A 23,897-nucleotide genomic window follows, 5' to 3' on the forward strand; every position below is an offset into this window, starting at 1 on the left:
GATGGCCTTGTCACTTCCACTCCTTGGTCTCGGCTCTGCCTTCTTCCAACTCTGAAAGGGGCCAGCTTCTCCAACCCTTCTCCTGGCCACGCAGGGAGGATCTCCAGGAAGCATGTCTGTCACCTCTTGCCTGAATGAGAACAGCAGCCCCCTAACTGGTGTCTCTGCCTCCGCCTGATCTCAGACAAGCACCCAGGGGAATCCTGTGAAGTTCCCTCTGATCCTACCCCTCCTCCATTCACAACCCTCCAGCTCAGAGTAAAAGCTCAGGCCCTTTGGTGGCGCACAAGGCCCTCTACAAAGCCACCTCCCACTGCCAACAGGCTTTCTCCCCAACCCAACACATTGACAGTCACACCAACACACCGGCAGACAGTTTTTGCTTTTATTTGTCAAGAATCCTTTATAAAATCCACACACACACATGTTCACACACACACAAGATGCTCTGGCCTCCCCTGCCCTGGTCTCTCCCACGATCAGACCTTCCTGGCCTCACCCAGGGGAAGCCATCCCGCAGCACCTCTGAGTCACCAGTGAAGAAGCAAAAAGAGCAAACCTCCTTTTCTGCTTCTCTGCTCAAGAACAAAGGCCTGTGTCCCACCTGTGGAGGAGCAGGTGGGGGTGACAGGGAAACAGATCCTCTTCCCTCCTGGGAGCTGTCTGAGTTGCCAGCTTAGGCCCCCAATGTCACAGTTGCTACGGCCTCGAGTCATCTGCTGGTTGAAACTCGCCCATCCCCATTTTGCAGATTGGAAAACAGAGGTCCAAAGAGTGGGTATGAGGCACCCAGGGTCACAGTGCTAGGACACAGTGGTAGAGCAGGGACGGGGACTCAGCTCTTCTCAGCCTCCAGGAGGCGGGAAGCATGAGACGTGGACCCTGCGACCCTCAAGGAAGGGGACTGCCAGGCCCAGGGTGGGAGAGGAGTGCCCAGAAGTTATCCCTGGAGCCCGTGCCCAGGGAAGGCAGCCCCAGGGCAGCTGAGTGAGCAGCAGGCTCTGGCCAGAACTACAGAGGTTTGCCAAGGGTGCCCTCTGTGACTGCCCGCGTGGCTTGCTCAGGGATGCGGCCCGGTTCGGTCAGGATGCTGGTGGATGTGCTCAGCTGGCGCAGGGAGTTCAGGACAGCTGGGGGAGAGAGAGAGGACTCCTGGGGTCAGGGTCCTACCCTTGGGTGCTAAAGTCAAAGCAATGGGGAGAGGTACCAGTTGGCAAGACCGTCAGCCCCTCCCAGGATCTCTGTCTACAGGTGTCCCAGTGGCCCATCCAGGGGATGTGGTGGGGTGGCCAAAACCCTAGGCTGCGTTGAAAGCAGGCTGGACCTGGGGTCTGAGCAGGGCACAGCCCCCTGCTCTGAGGCCCGGACACTCTGGTGGGCAGACAGATGGCTCACGTACTTGGCCGCAGAGCAGGCAGGGAGCAGTACTGGTCCAGCCAGGCCAGCGAGGTCTGGCGGAGGCTGTGCAGGCTTGCTGTGGACACCATGCCATTGAAGGACTCGAACAGAGGCCGGATGAGGACGCTGAACTGGGCCCAGGTCAAGGAGCAGACCCGTTGTCCAGGCGGTACCCCACCACCTCGCATGTAGCCTTGATGCCCGACCCAAACCAGGAGAAGGAAGGGCCTGGACACTGTGTAAGCTTGACCCCGAGGACTTCTGCTGCAGCCCCTCCTCCCATCCTGCCAAGGCCTGCCCAGCTCTCCGGCTCTCAGCCCCCTCCTCCTGGTTCCTTAGCGGCTCTTCTGTGCTGGGCTGTCTCCCGTCCCCGGGCTCCCTGCCCCTGCTCGGTCAGGAGCTTGACCCCTGAGCCAGGCAAGGGAGTGGGCACCATGTCTTCTCTAGGCCTCATACCACTCAGAGTCTAGGTTCTCCCAAACTGCCTTTGGGCTCCCTGAGGTCAGTGCCGTGGCTCCCCTTACCCAGGGTCTCCTCCCTCGGTTTCCCTCTCCGCTCCCAGCCCATCACTGGGCAATCCTGCCGGCCCAGATGCCAAGGGCCCGGAAGCAGGTGGCAGAGCCGGAGCCCCTTCCCTGGGGCAGCTCTGAGCCCGCCTGGCCTGCAGACCTGAGCCTACATCTCGGGCGCAGCCTGGGCTGGCCGCAGCGTTCACCACCGCGGCCCCTGCTGTCCCCAGCCGCTGGTCTGAGCGAGGATATCACCCAGAACTTCCAGTTGTGCAGCGTCCGGGTTCGGACATAGTCATCAAACATGTCTCGCATCTGGTCGAAACGCTGGTGTGTGATGGGCACCCCTGTAGCAGGCAGCTGCTGCTGGCACAGGCTGGGGGCGTGGGGGCGTCAGGGTTGGGGGTCAGATGGCATGTCCCCCTGGCCCCAGCACCCGCCCGTACCCTGCCTACTTTATGGCAGCGTTGAGCTCCTCGATCTCGTCCCGCAGCTGCTGTGCCTCCTCCTGCATGGCCGCCCGCTCCTGCTGCAGCATGACAATGTACTCCGCTGTCTTCTGCAGCGTGGTGGCTTTGCTCACCTGCGGGTGCCACCAGTGAGGGCTCGGGCGGGCGCTGGAGGCTGCCGCACCCTGGGACCCACTGGGGTGGGAGGAGGCAAGGGTGTCTGGAGGGTTCTGGGGTTTGGTCTTGGGTAGGAGGGCCCAGGAAGGGGCCCCGTGTTTCTGGGGGAGCCAGCCTGGGCTGGGGGTTCACCTTGAGGCTGGGCTGGGCGCTGAGTGTGCTCACAAGCCCGTGAAGGGTGTCAAACCCCAGCTTGATATTGAAGCGCCGCTTCTGCTCTGCAGAGATGTGTGTGATGCGCCGGTTCTCGGTCTTGGGGAGCAGACAGTGGGGTGAGCCCAGGAAGCAGCCTGGGAGGGCCTGGGGGTAGCAACCTGACCTTGGGGTGGGGGGACAGTGCCCACCTTGTTGTTGTCTGCACGGCCCCGGCTTAGGATGGGCTGAGGCGGTGACACGCGAACACTCAGAGCCCCCGGACTCGGCGCGGAGTTGAGCTCCCCTGACAGCCGCCGCTCGCTGCCTGGGGCCGGGACAGACAGACCCACAGACAGACCGACACAGGGGAGAGGGTCCCATTGCCCTGCTCCTCTCATCCTGGCCCCAGATGCGGTGCCCCCTTCTTCCTGCTTCTCCCTGCATCCCCCGGACTCCCCCAGTCCCTGCAGCCCCTCTTTACCGCTGGGTGCTGGGGGCGAGAGCCGCTCTGCCTTGGGGACAATCAGAGGCCTGGATGGGGCCAGTGTGGCTGGTCCCGGAGGTGGCCGGGGTGGTGTAGGGGCCGGGGTTGGGGGAAAGAAGGTGCAGGGGAATTCGGGGACCGTCTCCTGCTGGGGTGGAGAAGGGCAGAGCGTCGGGGTGAAGCCCCTGGGCACACCCCCCCCCCCCCACCCCGTCCCAGCGCCTGCTATCTTACCGGGGACGCTGGGGGCCGGAGGAGGGCGCTGGACACGAGTGGTGGTTCCAGGGCTTGCTCGGGCTTGGCTGTGCACAGGCAGAACTGTGAGGGCTGCTGGGGCTGGCCCCCCCATCTCTCAAGACCCCATCCCATCCTTCCCAACAGCCATGTGCCTTCCAGGTACAGGGCCCATGTCCCTAATTCCTCTGTCCCCCAGGCTGATCCTGTCCCTTCACCCCCACCCTCTGCTCCCATGGGCCCCCCGCTTTCATGGGCAGTCCCTACCTCCCCCTCTGCTGACACGGTCCCTCCTGTCTCACCTGCTGTGAGCAGCTGTGTGAGGCAGGGGTTGCTGCCCCCAGCAGTGGCAGTGGGGCTGGCCGTGGCAGGGGCCAAGGTAGGGAGGCTGGCTTTCCGTCCCCTAGGGGATGGGGCCGGGGGCTTGCCTCTGGGCCACGTGCCCTGAGGCATGGAGAAGCAAGGCCCAAAAAGGGGCTCTGGACAGCTTGAGGCCAGAAGGTTTATGGGGAAGGGGGTGGCGGCAGGGCCTGGGATGGGCTGTGGGGTGGGTGGAAAGGTTGCGGGAACAGGCAGTGGGGACACTCCTGGGCCAGGAGGGACAGTGGGGAAGGGAAACCTGGGAGAGAAGAGAGCGTCTTCCTGAAGCACAGTGTGGGGTGGAGCCATGGGAGGGAAGGGGGGTGGAGGGCAAGAATCCAGGCCCGGCACCTTGGCAGGGGAAGGATATTGGAGGAGAGGAGGGGGTGCCAGAGGGGGTGGGAGCTTGGGCTTGGGGTCTTCAGGAAGGAGGAAATCAGAGCTCAGGAAGGCACTGGCGTCCAAGGGGCCAGGGCTGCTGTTCCGAACCTGGTCAGGAAGTACGGACACACTCAGAGGCGGGGGAGAGAGCTGGCCCCTGCAGCCCCCCAGGCAGCCTCCTGCCCCGCCTGAGCTCTGGACTGGGCCCTGGGGAAAGACAAGAGAACCGATCCCTGCCTTCCGACACCCCCCACCCCCAACACATACACACACAGCAGGGAAATTTAATCTGATGGGAGGAGGGAGTGGAATACATTTATGCACAAATTAGGTGTGACAAAGAGTCTTCCTGCCCATCCATTCAGCCACCAAGTAACTTATCTATCCCTCCACTAAATCATCCCCTAGTCTCTCTATCCATCCATCCATCCTCCATCTGTCCTCCATCCATTCACCTATCTATCTATTCTCTCATCTCTGAGCTAGCGCATCCACCTGTCTCTCCACCAGCCCACCAGGTATGACCCATTCACCAATCCATCCAACCACCCACACTTCATCCATCCACCAACCCATCCATAATCCCATCCATCCATCCACCATCTGTGCATTCCCCAGTCACCTACCCAGCCTCCAGCCCATTCATCGATCCATCATACTATCTACACATCCACGTATCAGCCCATCCGTCCAACCACCCACCCACCTACCCACATATTCACCAGCCTACATCTGCATCCAGTGGCATCTACAACGCATCTGTCCATTCACCAACACACTCATCCGTCCACATGCTCACTCGTTCATTCCCTCACTGGACAGCCGTGTGCTGATGCTGAACTGTGCTAGGTCCAGATGACACAGTGGTGAGCGAAATATAGCCCTTGCAGCAGGGAGCTCACTGTTGGTGGAGGAGAGAGACCCCTCCACAACCAACTATAAAAGCGCCTGAAAACTCTGATGATGGAAGGAAGAGGCACATAACCCAGCAGCAGAGAGGCAATGTCTAAGCCGGGCCTGGGAGTTCTTAAGCCAAATAAATGGTAGATTCACCACTTCCTAGACATACAAGCTCAGCCTTCTCCATGCTTTTCTTCCCGTTTTTCCTCCCATCTGGTGTGTCCTTGACTAGTCTCTTCTGTCCAAAGCCCACCTGTTCACTAAGGCCCAGAATTCCCCCTCCTCCAGGAAGCCCTCCACAAGCAACCCAGCCCTTGGTGGCGCCTGCTCCATGGTCCCCATGCCTTCAGCCCCGTTCAACCATTTTGTCCAGTTCTGCTTCACAGGGTCACCCTTCTCTGGCAAGATTGTGCCCCCCAGCCCCAGAAGGCAGACATGGGGCCGTTCCTTCCCTCCAGTCTGTCAAGCACAAGACTGGGCACCTGCTGGGCACAGGTGCGGCCAGGACCTGCTCTCAGGTGAGCCGGGCAGGGCTGGGCAGGTGGGTGAGCTCACCTGCAGGCGGCCATGTCCTGAGAGATGGGTCATGCCAGAGGAGGCCGGGGGAACCTCTGGGCTCAGGATCCCAGCGTTGAAGAGGGAATCAGCCATGGGGCTAAAGCTGGGTGGCTCCGGGAAGTTTGAAGGCATGGGCGTCTGGGGGGGGCGGTAGTTGGTGAAGAAATCTGTAATTCAGACACACGGGCGACAGCAGTTAGGGCCCAGGCTGTGGCTGGCAGACAGCTGGAGGAGAGTGGCCTCGAGCCCTGTCCCCAGCCTGGGCGGGTGAGGGGGGGTTCCACAGGAGATTGTGAAACTCGGAGAGTTTCTGTCTCACTCAGGGGAAGCAGCAGCAGAGGCTTGAGTGGGATGGGCCTGAGTGGGAGGCAGCTGGGGATGATGGGGGTGAGCAGGGACCCCAGGACACATCCCCTCAGCCCCAGCCCCGGCTCAGGAGTCACCCCTGCCCCCACCCCCGTCCCTGGGCTGCTCCCCTTCCCCCTCTGCTGGAGGCACAGAAAGGGGGGACGTAGAGGGTGCCATGGCGGGAAAGGGATGCGGTGCCAGGGAGGAGTCTGGGGCAGGAGGAGCTCCGGGGTGGCAGGAGTTCAGGAGTGACTTAGAGGTGAGGGGGTCAGGGGTCAGCGGGTCAGGGACCAGTTAGGTTTGTCGGAAGGCCTACAGGTGAGTGACAAGGGCAGAGCCCAGGAGTGGGGTAAAGGGTCTATTGGAGCGAGAGGGGCCAAGGGTGGGCTCAGAGAGGGGCAGGAGTGTAAGGGGCTAGGACGCCTGCAAGAGCCGCGGGAGGTGGCCGCCGAATTGTTTGGGGTGCGGGTTGTGTAAGCCTTGGGCTATTCTGGTTTTGGGAAGCAGCTGCCTGTGGCCTGACCACATCCCGAGCCTGGGCGCCACCCGCCCACCCGCTCCCTTCCGGGCACCTTTCTCTGACCCTGACCAGCCTGAGGTCCACCCCAGCTCCCAAGGCCTCCCGGTCTGGTCGGACCAGACCCCACTGTGGCAGCTCCCCACAGGCCTGGGATGGGCCCTGCCCCCACTGTGTCCTTCCACGACCCACCCCCAACTTGCCAAGAGAGCTGGCCAGCCTCTCCCAGGAGACCAGGAGTGGGGTAGATAAGACCACCCCAAACCCAGAACCTGCTGGGGGTCAAACGTGTGCATGTGTGTGTGTCTTAAGTGACACTGCTTTGCCAGAAGACATGGGGCCAGTGTGTGGGAGTAGCTGGACTCGCAAGTGTCAGTGTATAGCATCCGTCTGTCCCCTCAGTGTCTGTTCCCACATTTGTCCCTCCGTCTGAGTCCTTGTGAACCTGCCCTGCACGATGCTCTGTGCCCACATCTGTGTCTTTCCTGGGCCACATGGTTAGAAGGTGTCTTCTTGCTGTCCTGCTGCCTTCCTTTGACAGGGGGACTGGGCAGGAGACAATGAGTGGTCACCGGTCCTCCATCCACCCCCCAGGGACCATGGGCCCCACTGCTAGCCGCTGAGGCCTGGGCTCTAGAACCAGCCTCACACTGGGCCTGGCCCCAGCAGGCTGTGGGCCCCGAGCCGCTCCCTGCTCACGCCTGCTGCCCAGTCCCCAGGGCTTGGGCAGGGGCCATGGGGCGGCAAGCCCATCTCATCCCTGAGTCACCGGCATCCCCTTCCCATGGATCGCCCAGGCTTGTCCCCACCCTGCCTTGAGAGAAGTCGCTTCCCAGCTGTAGCCACCCTCCGAGAGCCTAGAGTCCCTCCCTAGCCTCTGTTTCCCCCAGGGACCTGACCTGCCATCCCCTCCCCAAGCCCCGGCCTCCACAGAGCTCTGGCCCCCTCTCTGGGTTTCCAGCACGCCTCTCCAGTGGGGCTCTTGGGGACAGTGAGAGCAGCAACCCTGGGGGCACTGGTGCTGGCTGCCCCCCAGTGCAGGAGCACCTGAGAGGGCCACAGGAGCCACCTCCTCTGCAAGGCTACACTTGCCCCCCACCCCCAGCAGCCACCCTGGCTTGTGAGAAGTCTCTTCCTAGCCCCAGTCCATGCTGGCTTGCCCAGAGCCTGGGGAGGGGTGGTCGGCCTCCTACCTGTGGCAGGGGTCTGTGTGTCCAGAGAGGGCGGCCGCCCTCCCAGGCTGCTCTGCTCCCAGGGCACTGCCATCCACACTTCTGCCCCTGGCACCCACCTCCCCAGGGCTGGGGCAGGGGTGGGGGTGGTTCCTCATTCCCTAGTGCCCGCCCCATAGGCCTCCACCTCTTGATTGACAGGCCTGGGACCCTGTGGGATGGAGCCGGGGGCTCACTGAAACTAAGCCTTTAGCCCAGGGACCCTCTTCCTGTCCCCTGGGCCTTGGGTGAGACAGGCTGAGCCCTGCTGTCTGCCTGCCCCCCACATGGCTCTGGAGGCCCCTAAATGTACGATGATCAGAGCAGCCTGCGAGATCTACAGCCAAGTGAAGAAGACAACGCGGGGCAGAGTCTTGTGAAAACAGAGACGTCTGTCCACCTGTGCTTCTACGGACAAGACCATCTCTGGAAGGACACTAAGAAATCAGTAACTTGGTGGCCCTGGGGTCAGGAGTGGGAGGCAGGCAAATTTGCTACATTAAAAAAATGCTTTAGGGCCGGGCGCGGTGGCTCACGCCTGTAATCCTAGCACTCTGGGAGGCCGAGGCGGGTGGATCGCTCGAGGTCAGGAGTTCAAGACCAGCCTGAGCAAGAGCAAGACCCCGTCTCCACTAAAAATAGAAAGAAATTATCTGGCCAACTAAAATATATATATAGAAAAAATTAGCCGGGCATGGTGGCACATGCCTGTAGTCCCAGCTACTGGGGAGGCTGAGGCAGAAGGATCGCTTAAGCCCAGGAGTTTGAGGTTGCTGTGAGCTAGGCTGATGCCACGGCACTCACTCTAGCCCGGGTGACAAAGCGAGACTCTATCTCAAAAAAAAAAAAAAAAAAATGCTTTGCAAGATATGATACCTGGGATTTTTCTTAGAAATAACATGGGAGAGAAGAGGCGTGGTCCAGATGAAACAAGACTGGCGGAGGGTTGGTGAGTCGATGACAGCAGTGACGGGTACCTGGGGCTTCACTGAACTAGCCTCTACTAGTGTGCGTGTTTGCAGTGTTCTTTAATAAATCGTTTTTAAATGCCTCATGTAAATAATAAATAGACCCAACCAAATCAAGTCCCTTTCTCTCCTGAGAGACTCAGCATCTGCTATTTTTCCTGGGAGCCTCTTTAGCCTGAAGCTTCACAGCCCCTGGTCCCCTGCCCACATCTGAGACCACACCAGCCGCACCCCAAGGCTGGACAAAGGGAGGCCAGGAAGATCCCTCTGAAACCACCCAGACCATCCTCCCTCCCGGAGGGCCTGGGACGGTCACACAGTCCCCCCAAGGCCTTCCCCACACTGACCCTGCCCACACACTCCACTGCGGGGGGGGGGGGGCCTGCCCCACCTGAGATCTCCATGCAGTCATCCAGGCTGGGCTGCAGGGGCGTCAGGTCTGGCTGGATCATGTCAGCATTGCCGACATAGGCTGGAGGGGACAGCGGTGACGTCATGAGAAGTGGGCAGGGTGGAGTGGGGGGCCCCAGTCCGTCCTCCCTTGGCAGCCTGGATTCTCACAGGCCTGACCCCTCTCCCCTGCCCCTCCCTGGATGCAGACCCTCACCATCCTCGGGGGGCAGCTGCAGGGGTGAGGGGCTGGGCTGAGTCATGGTGAAGAGCGTGTCGGAGATGTCCGACAGAAAGCAGTCGAGGTCCAGGAGCTGCCGCCCGCCAGGCTCCTCCTCTGGGCCCCCCAGCAGCACCGGCACCACGCTGGAGAAGAGCTGCTCGCACCATCTCTCCGGCGGTGGCCACCTGCCTTCCGCCTAGGGGGACAGAGCGGTCAGCAGCCCCTGGAGGACTCCCACTACCCCCGGCCCCTCCTCACCCCTGCCCGGCCGGCTGGCCAGGAGGCCTCTCTGCTCATCCTCCTCACCTTCCCCTGGTGGCCCTGGCTTGCTGCAGACCAGGATGGCTTGCTGAAGAGACGGGGTTCCCTTCCTGCCCTCTGACTCTGTCCTGTCTGGGACCCCAGTTCTCAGGTCCCTCTGCTCCCCTATGGTCCCACTCCTTGCTCAGCGGCCTGGGGTCCTCCCATTACTGCACCCTCCCAAGCGGAGACAGGCTCAACTCATCAATCAGAGGATGACAGTGACTCCCACTCCCCACACATGCTCCCTTCACCCCCAGCCACTGTCCTGCCCATCCAGGCGGAAGCTGTCAGGTCTCTGCATCCCACATGCTGAGGGGCCAGGGGATCCTCTTCCCTGCTGGACTCGCGGAGCACCCACCTGCTTAGGGGCCAGGAGATCCCCTTCCCTGCTGGACTTACGGAGCTGCAGGGACACACAGAGTTGGACACGGGATCCCGCCCCCACCTCCATCACTCCCGGCCAAAGCCTCCCCTACTCACAAGCTCCCCCAGCAATGGGATCCCCAATTCCGCCTGGGGAGGCACCCCCCCACCCAGGTAAGGAGGCTGCTAGGAGACCCTGTGGCCACACGGTGGCGCTGTCGGCCGGGACTTAGTGGAGGGCCCAAAGGGTGCTGGCTGTGGGGCGGGCGTGTCCCTTCCAGGAATCTCCCAAGACAGAAGGTGGCAGGGGCCTCCCCTGGACCCCACGGACCCGCTTCTTGTAGTAGATGCGCCACTTGTGGTACTCGCGCATCACCACCTCGATGCGCCGCTTCCAGTAGTTCCCCTCCAGGACGACGGCCTGGGGAGGGTGGAGGGAGGGGGCTCAGTGGGCAGGGCAGCCCCGGCACCCCCATTTCCCACCCTCCCCCAGTCCCGCCTGGCCCGGCCCCCCAGCCCAGCGCGGGAGGGGCGGGAGGGAGAGGCCGGGCCGGGCGGGCGGTCCAGGGCCGCAGCTACCTCCGGTTTCCGGTGCGCGTCAGCCTCCGGCCCCTGCAGGGGGGTCACGAAGCCACACACGGGGCTCTTCCTCCGCTCCACATCTGCGAGAAGCGGGCCAGGTCAGGGGCGCCCAGGTGACACCCTATGAAATCCTGCCTGGGCTTGGACGTTCAGATTAAGCATCCTCTGCTGCCTCCTCCAGGAAGCCTTCCTGCCTGCTCTAGCCCTCCCAGATCTTCTATGTGGCGCTGTGAAAGAACCCACACCTGCTCTGCCTCCAGCAGGAGCCTGGTAGGTGGGCAGGCAGTGCTTGCTGAACAGGTTGTGAGGCCACAGGTCACAGGCAGTGAGGTCCTCCAAGGAGATCCTGTTCAGACTGGCAGGCCAGGGTCTAGAGCCCTGGGTCCCCTGCCGCGGGCTCCTTGGCACTACCCACTCTCATCTCAGAAAACCACCCCTGGTCTACTTCCGGCTACTGCCTACCTGACCCTTCTGCCACGCCCTCCACTCCCCTGACAGTCTCCAGTCCGGGCCTCTCCCCAGGTCCCTTCCCTTTGGCCCATAAACACATTCCAGGCTCTTTATCTCCAAAGCCTTTCCTTCCCCTTGTTGGGTTAGCTACCCAACAAGCTAACCTTCTACCCCTTGGCACCCCTTCCCTCCCCCCACCCCCAATTTTGGAAGAGTTGTCACTTGCCACCTCCACTGCCACCCCTCCCGTCTCATCTTCAGTCTCTGAGACTCAGTGTCTGCCCCCTTGCCTGCCCCACTGACGCAGCTCCTGAACTGAGGGCCCTGTCCCAGCCTCCCTGGCCTCCCCCCCACTCTCCTCCCCAAGCCCCAGGAACATTCCCTGTTCTCCTGCCTCCCTGACCACTTTTCACTGACTCCTTTGCAACGCCCACCCCCAGCCTCTCTCACCTTGCCCCTTCCAGCTCCAGCCCATAACCAGCTGCCTGGGGACCCTCCACTAGGATGTCCCAAAACCTACCACAAAACCCCCACTGGCTCCCAGCATTCCTGGTCTAATCTAATCATCACATTCCTGGTCTCAATTCTACAGGATCTGTGACGTTTCTTCTGCCACCCCCTCCCCTCCATCCTCTCTCTCCCTGCGTCACACCCTAGCCTGGTGGCATTTCTCACAGGGACCTCCAGCCTCATGCTCCCTAGTCCATCTTCCTGCTGCAGCCAGGTCAATTCTTCCTAAAGTGCAGCTCGGGCCTGAAACCCTCCACGGCTCCCTACAACCTCCAGTTCACACTCCTTAGCTTGGCTTCCAACTCCCCCCCATGACTTAGCCACAACTTGCTTCTCTCGCGTCCATGTGGACCACCTTGAAAGACAGCCCACCTTCTGGTCTTATTCCCTTGCCCTTCCCTCCTCTTCCCACCCTTCGGGTTGGCCCCCCCCTCCAGGAAGCCCTCCCACCCCCCAAACCCCACAGCCCATCCACCTCCTCTTCTGCCCTCTCTGGTCATCTCTCTGCGTGCTCGCCTCCCCACGGGACGTGAAGCGGAGCTGCCCCGGCACCGATCTTGGCACATAGCCTCTGTAAGAGGCAACCCTAAGATTCCTCCTGGCTGCCCTGACAAAGTGGGCAATCACTGGCCCCTCCTGCCACAGCCAACTTCCTCTGGGGCAAATGAGGACACAGAGGAGGGGGGACCACCTGGGCATGAAATTTATTGGGACTTTCAGCATCACTTACAAAGTTCTGTCCTAAAGAACATTCTCCCAAACAGACAGGAGGGGTTTTGTCCTGCTTGCTGAGCCTGGTTTGGACAGAAAACAAGGGGACTACAGGCCCATGGCTGTGTAGACTCCTAGGAGCCTAGGTAAGCAAGGTGGGTCTCAAACAGTATCTGCCCCCGGCTTCCCAGGTGATGTAATGGGCACCAGGAAACATGAAGTTTGTCTAGGGCCCCCAGAGAGTCAGGGCTGAGTGGCCCAGCCTGGCTTTCCTCTCCCCAGTCCAGTGCTCTCGACAGAAGGGCTGTGACAATGTGGCTTCCTGGGGTAGGCTTTGTTTAACACTGATAAGTTCATCTATTCATTCAGCTTAGCGTCCAACCCTTTGGACAGGGAATACATGGATGAATCAGGGTGCTTACAGCTTCGGGGAGAGATAAGGACAGCAAACAAACAACAGAGATAATGCAAAGTGGAAAGTCCTTCTTGCCCAGGAGAGGTGCAAAGTACCCTGGGAGCTCAGAGGAAACCAAGGTGATTTTGGAGTGTGGAACAGTGAGAAGTGGATCGGGAAAGGAAGGATCTCAGAGACCAGGAGCCTGCCGAGGGATGGCAGGGCCTTTCCTGGTTCAGCCTAAGGCGAGGGGACACTTTTTGAGGGTGGCGAGCCAGGCAGCCTCCCCTTCCCCCCAAAGCCCACCTTCAAACCTTTTGGTGTTTAGGAAGGAGAGGTCCCGACATTTGTTATATGCCAGCCACGTGTCTGTGCTACTATCAAAATAATAATCCATCCAGCTGCTCACTTTCGGGGGGCTCCTCTGTGCGCCAGGCTTTGTGCTAAGACCTAGGTGATGTCACTGAAAGCTCACAGCGAGCCTTGGAAATAGGACCTGTCATTATGTCCATTTTACAGGTGAGCAACCTTTGGCTCCAGGAGGCTAGAGACTCTCCTAAGGCCACTCATCTGGGGAGTGCCAGGGCTGGCCTCAAACCCAGCTCTGTCTGACTCAGAACCTGGGGTCCTTCCAGCAACTTGTGCAATAGCTGAGACCAATGTGTCGAGGTGAGGACCTCGAGGGGCATCAAGCCTCAGGTGTTATCAGAAATTTCTTCTGCAGAGTGAAGGGTTTGGAGGTGGAAGGGTCCCATCCAGCTTTGGGAGGAAGGTGGAAGCGTGAAATCTTGGGGTGGGGGAGACACTGACTCACCCTGGTGTATCAGCTTCCTAGTTTGGGACCAGGGCCTGTCATACAAATTCTCAGAAACAAGTTCTGAATGGCATATTTGTCGGAAAAGAAAAAAAAATGAAATGGCAGAGACCCAGAGAAGTCATCAAAAAACATGTACCTTCCACTTCCCTGAAAAGCTCAGCCACTGCCCTGGGTGACCTGCATGTTGTCAAGAGAGGATGGGAAGCCAGCCAGCTGGGAGCAGAGGAGCAGCAGAGTGGGACAGCCCCCAGACTCCAGCCAGCCCTGGCTCTGCTCCCTTTTATGCTCTGTGAACCTGAACATGTCACTCGCCTTCTGAGCCTCAGTTGCTAATCCATAAAATGGGGGCAATAATACTTATCTCCCAGGCCTGCTAGGAACCTTAAATAAGATGATTTATGAAAGCACCTGGCACGTAGATGAATGGAAACCAGAAAACACTCCCTCTGTTTACTTGGACGGAAGCCAACAGGGCCAGTACAGAGAATACTGCATGTGATCCCTCCTTGGCTGTGTGTTCCCAGCTCAGCACAGCCTTTTTTTTTTTTTTGAGACAGGGTCTTCTTGCTCTGTCACCCAGTGCAGTGGCGCAATCATAGCTCACTGCAGCCTCCAACTCCTGGGCTCAAGCGATCCTCCCTCTTCAGCTGCCCAAGTAGCCGGGACTATAGGCACACACTACCATGCCTGGCTAATTGTTTTTATATTTTGTAGAGATGGAGTTTTGTTATATTGCCTAGACTGGTCTTGAACTCCTGGCCTCAAGCAATCCTCCCACCTCGGCCTCCCAAAGTGCTGGGATTACAGGCATGAGCCACCATGCCTGGCCCAGGGCGGCCTTAGATCCTGTAGCAGGACCTAACCGAGCTGGACAAGGTCCCAACAAAGGGCTGACTGATCCAAGTTGTCTCAGCCTCTACTTCCCTGCCATGGGGGGTGGGGGATGGGACACAGGGGTGTCCCTGAATGACTGTGATCTCCTCCAGGGTACATCATTTATTGAACACCAATTTAGTGGCAGGCCCTTTCATACCTGTTGTCCCCACACCAACCATGCAAAGTAGGACTATTGGCCTCATTTTATAGTTAAGGACACAGGTTCAGAGAGCTTAGGGAACTGGCCTGAAGTCACACAGCCAGGAAGGGGCAGAGAGAGGGTGGGAAACCAGCTCTGGGTGACTCTAAGTTTAGAGTCCCCTCCACTATACCACATGGCCTCCCTGGGCCCCCTCTGCCCAGTTCTTTACGGTGGGCACCTGCTGGGTGTTCAGGGAGGACTTCACTGAAAGGCTGATGGAGACTCACGTAGGAGCCTCCATCTCCCCGTTTACAAAGCGATGTGGCTGGCCCAGAGGGGGTCTCATGCCCCCTTTTACGCTGGCACTCGAGGCATCTGGCTACACAAATGGGATGCAGAATGGGCTTTGAACTGTCCCCCAAATCTCAGCCTACCTTAGTGCTTCTGAGGGGTGACCTCTGCTTGCCCAGTGGAAACACTGTGCTGCGTTCACAGGGGAAAACACCCTTTGGGACACATTCCCCAAGACCCTCCGGGGATCAGAGGCTGTTCAGGGGTCCTGGTGCGGAGATCTGGTCTCCCCAGGAGGCTGGCAGCACTCTGCTGGTGCTGGCCCTGAGGGTCCCAGGGGTTTTCCTGGGCAGCCCCCTTGTGGGGCCCTCTGGCCGGGGGAGGCCCCTCCTGGCTGGGGAGGCCCGTGGTGCCCACTCACACTGGATATACCAGGCCCTCCAGATGGCGTTGTTGAGGCGGATCTTGTCTCTGCAGAGCAGCTTGAGGCCTTTGAAATTCTTCCACTTCGGTGACACCAGCTTGCCACTGTCAGGGGGAGAGGGCTGGGTCAGGAAAGGGGTGGAGAAAGTGGAAGATGCTATAGGGGGGTGCTCCACATTCTTCTCATGCACTAGGTGTTCAGCTATGGTTGGAATTTGAGGGACCCCTCAAATCTGGCCCCTTAATCTAACCTGCCTAAAATTCCTACCCTGAGTGTCAGATCTTTAAAATAACTTCCCAGACCCCCACGGGGGAGAGGGGGGCCTTGTGTTCTCTGGAGAGACCTGCTTGTTAATCTACCACCAGAACTGAAGGAAGGCTGAAACCTGTTTATCAGCTCTGTCCTGGGAACAACAATGTCCAGTGGCCTCACAGGCATGTCCTGTGGGCTGGCGGGGGAGAGTTCTCACACCCATTCCGTACCCAAGGAGAGTAAGAAATGACCTTCCTCAGGGTCAGGAAGGGAAAGAGACATGCCCAGGCTCACACGGAAGGGACACACTCAGGCCCCCTTAGGCTCAGGAGAGGCACAGGGGGTGGTTGGGGAGGGTCTGCCTGGGTGAAGAGGGAGCCTCCTGACAGGTGGTGGCCTCAGAGCCCTGTTGGTGTCTGCCCTGCCCAGAATTCCCAGATTGTGATCTGGACTGAGCTGGAAGATGTGCCCTTCTCAGGGACAAGCTGAAGACAGTGAGCCATCAGGGCCCAAAGGCAGGCAGCTAGGATGGGGAGTGGGAGGCAGTGGGAAGCGAGCACCCTACCCTAACGCTAGCGGTCCATCAAATCCACGGGATGCAGGGGGTCTCTACAGGGTCCTGCTAGGCACAGGACAAGTCTGCCACCTCCAGGAAGCTGACCCAGGAGGCCAAAACATTCAGGGTCTCAGACCCCTGCCGGTCTCTCCTTCCCTCCCTCCTCACCATCCACAAGCCAGGGCTGTGTGCAAGTCCCCTCTGGCTCACCCTTTCCACCCCTTGCTCAGGTGGGAAGGCCGAGGCCCCAAGATTTAGTCTTTCAGAAAGCCAGGCCTGCTCGCTCCAGGGGTCTCGCCCCCATCCTGGGGGTGAGAGGTGGGTGGGTGGGTGGCTGTCTGACTTCTCAGCCCCTCTCCCTGCAGCCCCTTGGGTGCATCAGCCATTGGCCCCATCTCCTCTCTGGTCTCCAAGTTCCTCTGTTTGCTTTGGGGTGGGGGTGGGGGACTGCCACCCAGGGGACAACAGGCCTCATTACCCAAATAGGGTACACAGCCCAGCTCCCTGGCCCACTGGCTGGCCCCTTCCCTCCTGCAGTTAGATAAACACCATCTGTCTAGTAGGGAGACATGGGTGGGGGTAGGGGAAATTCTGATACCTCTTGGGTCAGCTTCTTTTGGGTGGGGAGCGAGGGAGACTCCGGAGTTTGTCGCCCCTGCCTGTATCCCAGCAACCTCCCAGCCCATTCTGACCACCTGGTGTCCCACCTCCAACCTGCCTGCCTTCCCTCTCCCATTTCCCTCCTAAGGTTATGACACTATGGCCCAGGCAGGTCTGGGGAGATAAGAAGGTGACAATATCCAAGCCCAGGAGGAAAGGATTTGGGGCTGAGAGGGGAGGGGCTCAGCCTGGAGCGAAAGGCCTAGGGCCAGGGTTCAAGAACTTCTCATGACCAAAAGACAAATCTGAGACACTTGGGATTGGGGTGGGGAAAACCTTAGATCCCCTAATTCAGCTCCCCACCCCCACCTTGCAGGAATTCCCTTTAGAGCACCCCTAACAGGGTGCTACTTGCGCCCTCACATCCTCGAGGCCACTCTTTCTGGTCAGCTCTGACCACGAACAAGTGCTTTCTTGAAGCCTCCAGAACCTGCCCCCCAGGGCTTCCACCCACAATACCGTGGAACGTATCCTCCTAGAAAAGTCCCCCCTCTGCCCGCACTGCCCTGCGGAGGGTGAGAGTGGCCAGGCCTCTGCAGGCTGTCCTCTGGGTCAGGCTGGCGGGGTCCTCCGCCCACCTTCTGGCCCTTTCACGTGCTGTTCCCTTTCTATCCAGTCACTCCCCTGGGACACTCAGTTCCAAAATCCTCTCCCTTCCAGAGAACCCCTATAATTAGGAGTCTTCGAGGGCTAAAACACTTTCCCAGTCTGAGCCTCGGGTTTTTCTCCTGCTCACAGGCTGCTCTGGTATTGACACTCCCCCCACCCCCACCCCCAGACCCGGTGCTTAGGCTGACACCCAGGGCAGGCCAGAGACTTAATATTCTGGGTGTCCAGGGAGAAAACACAGCCCCCTCCACCCCAGCTGTCCCTGACTGGGGTTACATTAGCCTCCAGTCAGCCTCTTAGGGGAGCAGTTCCTGGGGTGTGCTCTGTCCCCTACCTTGCTACCTCCCCAGAACCTCCCGTTTGGGTCATCCATGGTCTGGGGTGGAAGTTAGCCTGCCCAAGTAGAGCGGTGCATAGTATGAAGCAGGAAGCCAGAGCCAGGAGTGGGTGGGGCATGGGAGACCCTTAGGAGGAGGGGTGCCCGCATCCTGTGTACCAGGACCTTAGATGCCCTGTCCCAGGCAGTCTCGTGACGTCCAGGGGGGGAGGAGAGAAGGGAGGGGAATTTGAACTTTCCACATCAGTCCGGAGCCCTGGACGATCAGGTTGCAACATGACCTGGGCCCGGGGCCAGAGCATGTGGGCCAAGGTTACTCTGCCTCCAGCCAATGGGGTCGCAGCTCAGCGGCCGCGGTTGGGGGTAGTGACACTCCCCCGCAATCCCCACCCCAGCTCCCGCTCGCCTTCAGGCGGCAGGTGCCAGTCTCTAGCAAGCGGTTCTCAGAAGTGGAGGCGGCGCTGCGGAAGAAGAGGAATATTTACACAGAGAAAAGATCAAGGCCGGCCGATCCCCCATTCTCCCCTACGGTTTTCGGTTGATAATTTATCCTGGCCCCTCCGCTCCGGGGAACTTTGCTCCAGGGCACTGGGCCAGGACCCGGGTTGGCGCCCTCCCCTGGGACGCGGGCGGGGAGTGGAAGCCGGGCGCGGCCCGCGCGCTCCGCGACGCGCTAACCAGGGGTCCCAGGCTGCGCGGGGCGCTCAGCCTCGCGCGGCGACCCTGGCGGGCGAGCCCCGGCCTCCCGCGCACCCGCCCCGCGCGGCCAGCAGCACCCCCTGCTGGGCCGTGGCCGGACCCCGGCGAGCTGCGCCGCTCCTGCCAGCCCCGACACCCTCCTCCCACCACCCTTGACCTATTCGCGTCCCGGCACTTGGGAGGAGGTGGAATAGGACAACCAAAGGCGCGGGGAATATTGCAGGGGGCAGAAGTAGGGTGCGTCTGGGCCGGCCTGCTGGAGAGAGAACCGAGGGCTGCAGGTGGTCAGGAGGAGTGGTCCCCGGGTCGGTGGAGAGTGGGGATGGGCGGGCATGGCCTAGGGTACGCCTGGCATTTGGTGGGGGGCAGAGGAGCCGGGACCAGAGCGACCGGCCCGATGTGGTCCTAGGGAGGTCGAGGTGCAGGGCAGGCGGTCCGCCCGGGGATGAAGCGATGGTGGTGAGGAACGGGAATCAGAAGGTTTGCAGTCTCGTCGGGGCCAGTGGGCGGCGCCGGGGTCAGAGGACGCCAGGGGTTGGGGGCGGGAGGAGTCCAGGGTGTGGCTGGAGTCCCGGGAGCAGAGAGACCAGGAGGGTGTTTGGAGCCCCAGCGCGCAGTCCCGCCACGGAGAGCCGAGGCCGTCGGCCCCGGAGCCGCCCTCACCTGTAGGCCAGGCTCAAGCACTCGAAGAGGCGAGTGAGTGTGGGGTCGATGCTGCGCGGCCCGAAGTCGGAGTGCCCTACGGGCCCCTCCTGGTCCCGCCGCCGGGTCAGCGAGTCGCTGTGCGGCGACGACACCATGAAGTGACCGCTGTGGATGACCTGCGAGCGGAGGAGCAGCCCGCTTGTGCTGCGCCGGAGACTCGGGTCCTCCGAGTCTGTGTCCGAGTCCGAGTCCGCGCTGGGGACGACCCGCGGCACCTGCAAGCCCGCGGCCAGCCCTGCCAGCGCCCCAGCCATGGCTATCGCCGTCGCCGCTGCCGCCTCGCCTGGGCTCCGCTGCGAGGCCGGGGCAGCTGGCGGGCGCTCGGCCTTATTAACATAGCCCCGCCCCCCACCACGATAGGCCGCTCGGGTGGGCGGGGCCTAGGCACCCAGAGCGGAGAGGAGGGGCTTGTATTAGCATAATCGATGCGCCAGGTGCGAGCCCGCGGCCCGGGAGCTCCGAAGGGTCTGTCGCTACCCGTCCTCCCGCCTTTCCTCCTGCTGTGACCACTTGGAGTAAATCGTTCCTACTTCGCCCAAAAGGGGTCTCGAGAAGGTTGGACTATCACACCTGAAACTGAGAACGCTTCGGTGCCTGAAGCCCAGTGGGGTTCGTGCTTCCAGGGGTGCCCTCCCGGGAGGCCTGAGATCACCACCTCCCCTCGCCTAACTGCCGCGCCCCTACCCTCCCTGCTCTCAGCCCCGCTCGGTCCTCCGCTCAGCTGGAAGCCCCCACCTCGCAGGGGCCTTGTGTGGTGGACAGGAGGCAATGCCCAAAAGGGCTCGGCCCGCAGGCGATTGCTGGTACCCCTAGTGACACTGTGATCGTCGCCACAGCTGCACAGTCAGGCCCAAGGGGCTACATGAGTGTGAATCCTGCGAGGCCCTGCAGGACCGTTGCCGGTGGTAATGGCGGCTGGCTGGCAAGGTGGAGCCTGCGCCACCCTCCCGCGGACAACCCTAGGGCAAGCGGCTGCACAGGAGCTCTGGGCCCCCCTCTCACTGACCCTGAGGTCCAGCTTCTGTTCCTGCTTCTGAAGGATAGAAACCAGGCTGAGGCCGAGCGCGGTGGCTCACGCCTGTAATCCTAGCACTCTGGGAGGCCGAGCGGGTGGATCGTTTGAGCTCACGAGTTCGAGACCAGTCTGAGCAAGAGCAAGACCCCGTCTCTACTAAAAATGGAAAGAAATTAGCTGGACAGCTAAAAATATATACAGAAAAAATTAGCCGGGCATTATGGCGCATGCCTGTAGTCCCAGCTACTCGGGAGGCTGAGGCAGGAGCATTGCTTGAGCCCAGGAGTTTCAGGTTGCTGTGAGCTTGATGCCACAGCACTCTAGCCCGGGCAACAGAGTGAGACTCTGTCTCAAAAATAAATAAATACATAAATAAATAAAAATAAAATAAAAAAAGAAACCAGGCTGAGGCATTCACGTCTGTCACCTCACTGCAGCCCTTAACTATCCTTAAAGGTGGGATTCAGAGGCACACAGGAGCAAAAATATGCCCAAGTATCTCAGAGGGACAGCAGCAAAGCCTGGTCTAGAAGATTCCCAGATTTCCCTCCAGGGCTGTCCCTAGTGGGTGTGGGGTGGGTGGGGACAGGGAAGGGCTGGAGGCAAACATTAACCTCCCTTGGCTTTCTGATGGCGTGTCCTAGTTGTCCTCACGTGAGGAAAGGGGAGGTGGTCAGCTCCGTGCTGCGGCCTTGGAAAAGGTTCACACACAGCACTTTCTTCCAGCTCGTGCTAGGGTCACACAGTCCTCGGGGTCTCAGTGCAGTGCCCCAGGGCCCCCAGCAACTGGCAAGGGAGTGAAGAGATTGCTGGAGGCTGCGCACAGACTGGCCCTCTCTCCCACCTCACTTGGTACCCTGTGTCCCTGCCAGTCACCTCACATTCCTGGGAGCCCCAGCTATTTTCCAGTCCTCTCTGATGCCCTCTGTCTGCAGGAAGTGCATTCTCCCTGCCCATCCCTGCCAGATTGCAGGGGTGGAGGTGGGAGTTCCAATGCCCACCCCAGTCTACCTCTTCTGGAGGGGTTCTGTCCCACTTCAGAGAGCCATTCAAGCGGCCCTTTTGAGATCCTTAGCACAGACTGACAGGGTTGTTACTTACCCCTATGTGCCTGTCTGGCTTCTCCCCCTACCCTTCTGTGGGCCCCTGAGGCAAGACTGTGCCCTAGAGTCTCTGAACCCCCACAGCGGGCACCCACGGACCTGGGGAATGCTTGGAGGAAGGGGTATGATGCTAGGAGGGGCTGGTGAGCTGCTGTGGGGGGCATGGTGGGAAGCAGGGACTCCCCCCTCCTCTCCCTTGGGGCCTCCCTGGCACAGGTGGAGACCTGAATTGATCCTTGCTCTGCTATGAATGCCATGCATAACTCTGGGTAATGTCTTCCTGGGGATCTGTCTCTCCATCTGTAAAATGGGGAGACTGAATTCAGTGATTTCTTACGGTCCTGCAGCCTTGGTTCCAAGTCTCTGCTATCAGCACCCCCAGATCACCTCACCATGCTCTCCCCTTGGCCACCTGTCCCCGGAATAGAATCTCAGATTGTCTCCTGCAGTTCCAGAGACTTTCCCCCCCGCACTAGATCTGAGTAGGGTGGGAGGATTCTGAGTGAATTCTTTCCCTAACCTCACACCATCAGTTTCCACTCAGCAGGCATCTGCACCTCATTTCTGCTCAGGGCCTGATAACACCTTTGGAGGTGTAAGCACCGAAAATACAAGCCCTGCCTGTGTAATTCCAGACAACACTAAGGAGCACAAGATATGTAAGGATGTCCACAAATTCTGATCTCTCCCATGATGACATGACACAGCCAGTTCAGGGTGCCTGTGCCCACACACAGCACAGCCTTGGCATAAGTTGGCCTGGCTCGCCCTCTCCCTGCCTTTCTCATTTGGCCAATATTACCTATAAACACAGAGTTTATAGCCTCTCTACGATCAAGTCTTTTTTTTTTTTTTTTTGAGACAGAGTCTCGCTCCATTGCCCGGGCTACAGTGCCGTGGCGTCAGCCTAGCTCACAGCAACCTCAAACTCCTGGGGTCAAGCAATCCTCCTGCCTCAGCCTCCCGAGTAGCTGGGACTACAGGCATGCACCACTATGCCCGGCTAATTTTTTCTATATATATTTAGTTGTCCATATGATTTCTATTTTTAGTAGAGACGGAGTTTTGCTCTTGCTCAGGCTGGTCTCGAACTCCTGAGCTCAAACGATCCACGTGCCTCAGCCTCCCAAGTGCTAGGATTACAGGCGTGAGCCACTGAGCCCGGCCTACGATCAAGTCTTGTTCACAGTCCACGCAGGTGCAGGACAAGGTCCTGACTGGAGTGTGAAGACCTGGCTGTCTCCATCTGATGCCAGGCCCTCCTTGCCTCCTGGTCTTGGTTTTTAGGATTTCCAGACTGCCCCTCCTCATCAGGAAAGCTCATCCATCTTTTTTTTTTTCTTTCTTTCTTTTAGAGATAAGATCTCGCCCTCTTGCCCAGACTGGAGTGCAGTGGCGTGATCATAGATAGCTCTCTGCAACCTCAAACTCCTGAACTCAAGTGATCCTCCTGTGTCAGCCTCCCCAGTAGCTGGAACTACAGGTGCGAGCCACAGTGCCCAGCTCACCCATCTTTAAGTGCCACCTCCGACATCTTCCCCGAGTTCTCCAGGTTAATATCTTTGAGTTCCCCACAACCCTTGTTCCAATATAAACTCTGATTTCATTCTGCTTAGCATTCACAGTGAGTGGTGCACGTACTTTTCTTTCCCACTAGATGGCAAATTTCCTGAAAGCAAGAATCACATCTTCTTTCTCTGTATAGCCCATTTCTTTCTCAGGTGCAAATGTGCAAATGTGTACTTGGTGAATGCATGAGTTTATAGTACATCTATCTACTAGGTGCACTCTATCCATCCATCCACACACACATAGAAAAAAGTCATCTAAGTGCATAGCATATGCCTGTCCCAGTGCTAGGTATTTAATTTTCACTTTTGCAAAAGTTAAAAAGATATAGAAAAGCCAATATTCAGCATTTTTAATATCCATAGAGATAGCAAGTTGATTAGTAATTGCCAGGGGTTGGGGGTGGGGAATGAGGAGGGACTGATTATGGGTATGGAATTTTTTTTTTTTTGGAGTGATAAAAAGGTTTTGGAATTAGATAATGGTGATAGTTGCACAATTCTGTGACTATACTGAGCACCACTGAAAAATAAATTTTATGTGCACATCATATCACAATAAAAATAGGCACTTTTATATATTATTCTCAACCATGTGGGTATGTTTGCGTTTTCATCACCAATTTAAGAAGGGGACACTGAGGCTCTAAGAGATGAAGTGATCCAGAGGGTTTTAGTGAGAATAGTGATAAGTAGCTAACGTTTATGGAGCACTTACCACCTAACAGATCCGTGGCACCTTCACAACAGCCCCAGGATTTTCAACCCATTTTGTAGAAAAGGAAACAGGCTTTGCTGAGGGTCACATGGTAAGAAGAGAACTGGGATTCAAATGCAGGCAATCCAATGCCAGCCTGTTCCACAAACACGTAAGTTTTCAAACTGAAAGGACTAGCGATCTTTCAGTGGGGCATGGTATGAGCAGGACCTCAATCGCTGCTGGTGCCAGTATAACTCAGCATAATCAAGCACTTTGGAAAAGTATTTGGCAGTGTCTACTAGAGCTAAATATCACGTACTTTATGACCCAGAAATTCCACAGAAATATGTGGAAATTGCACATGTGCAGAAATATGCATGCATGCACCAAAAAACAAGACTACGCATGACAGCACTGTTCTTATGAGCCCAATATTGGAAATAACCTAAATAGCCTATCAACGGGTGAATGGGTAAATACACTGCAGTATAATCACACTATCAAATAGTAGTACAGCAATGAGAATGGATGTTCTACAACTGAATGCAACCACGTGGATGAACCTCACTGATAATATGATGAGCAAAA

The 23,897-nt window shown here is 58.7% G+C and overlaps 1 protein-coding gene across 6 annotated transcripts; it reads right to left on the reverse strand.

Annotated features, from left to right (window-relative positions):
• Window positions 1-363: 363 nt before the first annotated feature.
• On the reverse strand, window positions 364-19,242 carry MLXIPL (MLX interacting protein like). 6 transcript variants are annotated; one of them, XM_045543108.1, is made up of 17 exons: window positions 18,882-19,242; window positions 15,103-15,209; window positions 10,488-10,570; window positions 10,240-10,329; window positions 9,904-9,948; window positions 9,237-9,438; window positions 9,021-9,101; window positions 5,583-5,752; window positions 3,689-4,235; window positions 3,387-3,454; window positions 3,150-3,297; window positions 2,878-2,993; window positions 2,666-2,785; window positions 2,363-2,490; window positions 2,160-2,283; window positions 1,400-1,529; window positions 364-1,130 (listed from the first exon to the last, which is right to left on the reverse strand). In XM_045543108.1, the coding sequence occupies exons 1-17, from the start codon at window positions 19,175-19,177 to the stop codon at window positions 1,012-1,014; spliced, it is 2,574 nt and encodes an 857-aa protein (XP_045399064.1). In that variant the 5' UTR covers window positions 19,178-19,242; the 3' UTR covers window positions 364-1,011. The 6 variants fall into 6 exon arrangements, with proteins under 6 accessions (XP_045399064.1, XP_045399063.1, XP_045399062.1 ...); XM_045543107.1 differs by having other exon boundaries at window positions 3,150-3,300; XM_045543106.1 differs by having other exon boundaries at window positions 2,878-3,297.
• Between the last annotated feature and the right edge of the window lie 4,655 nt (window positions 19,243-23,897).

This window comes from Lemur catta, chromosome 2 (assembly GCF_020740605.2).
Source record: "Lemur catta isolate mLemCat1 chromosome 2, mLemCat1.pri, whole genome shotgun sequence".
Taxonomy (NCBI): domain Eukaryota; kingdom Metazoa; phylum Chordata; class Mammalia; order Primates; family Lemuridae; genus Lemur; species Lemur catta.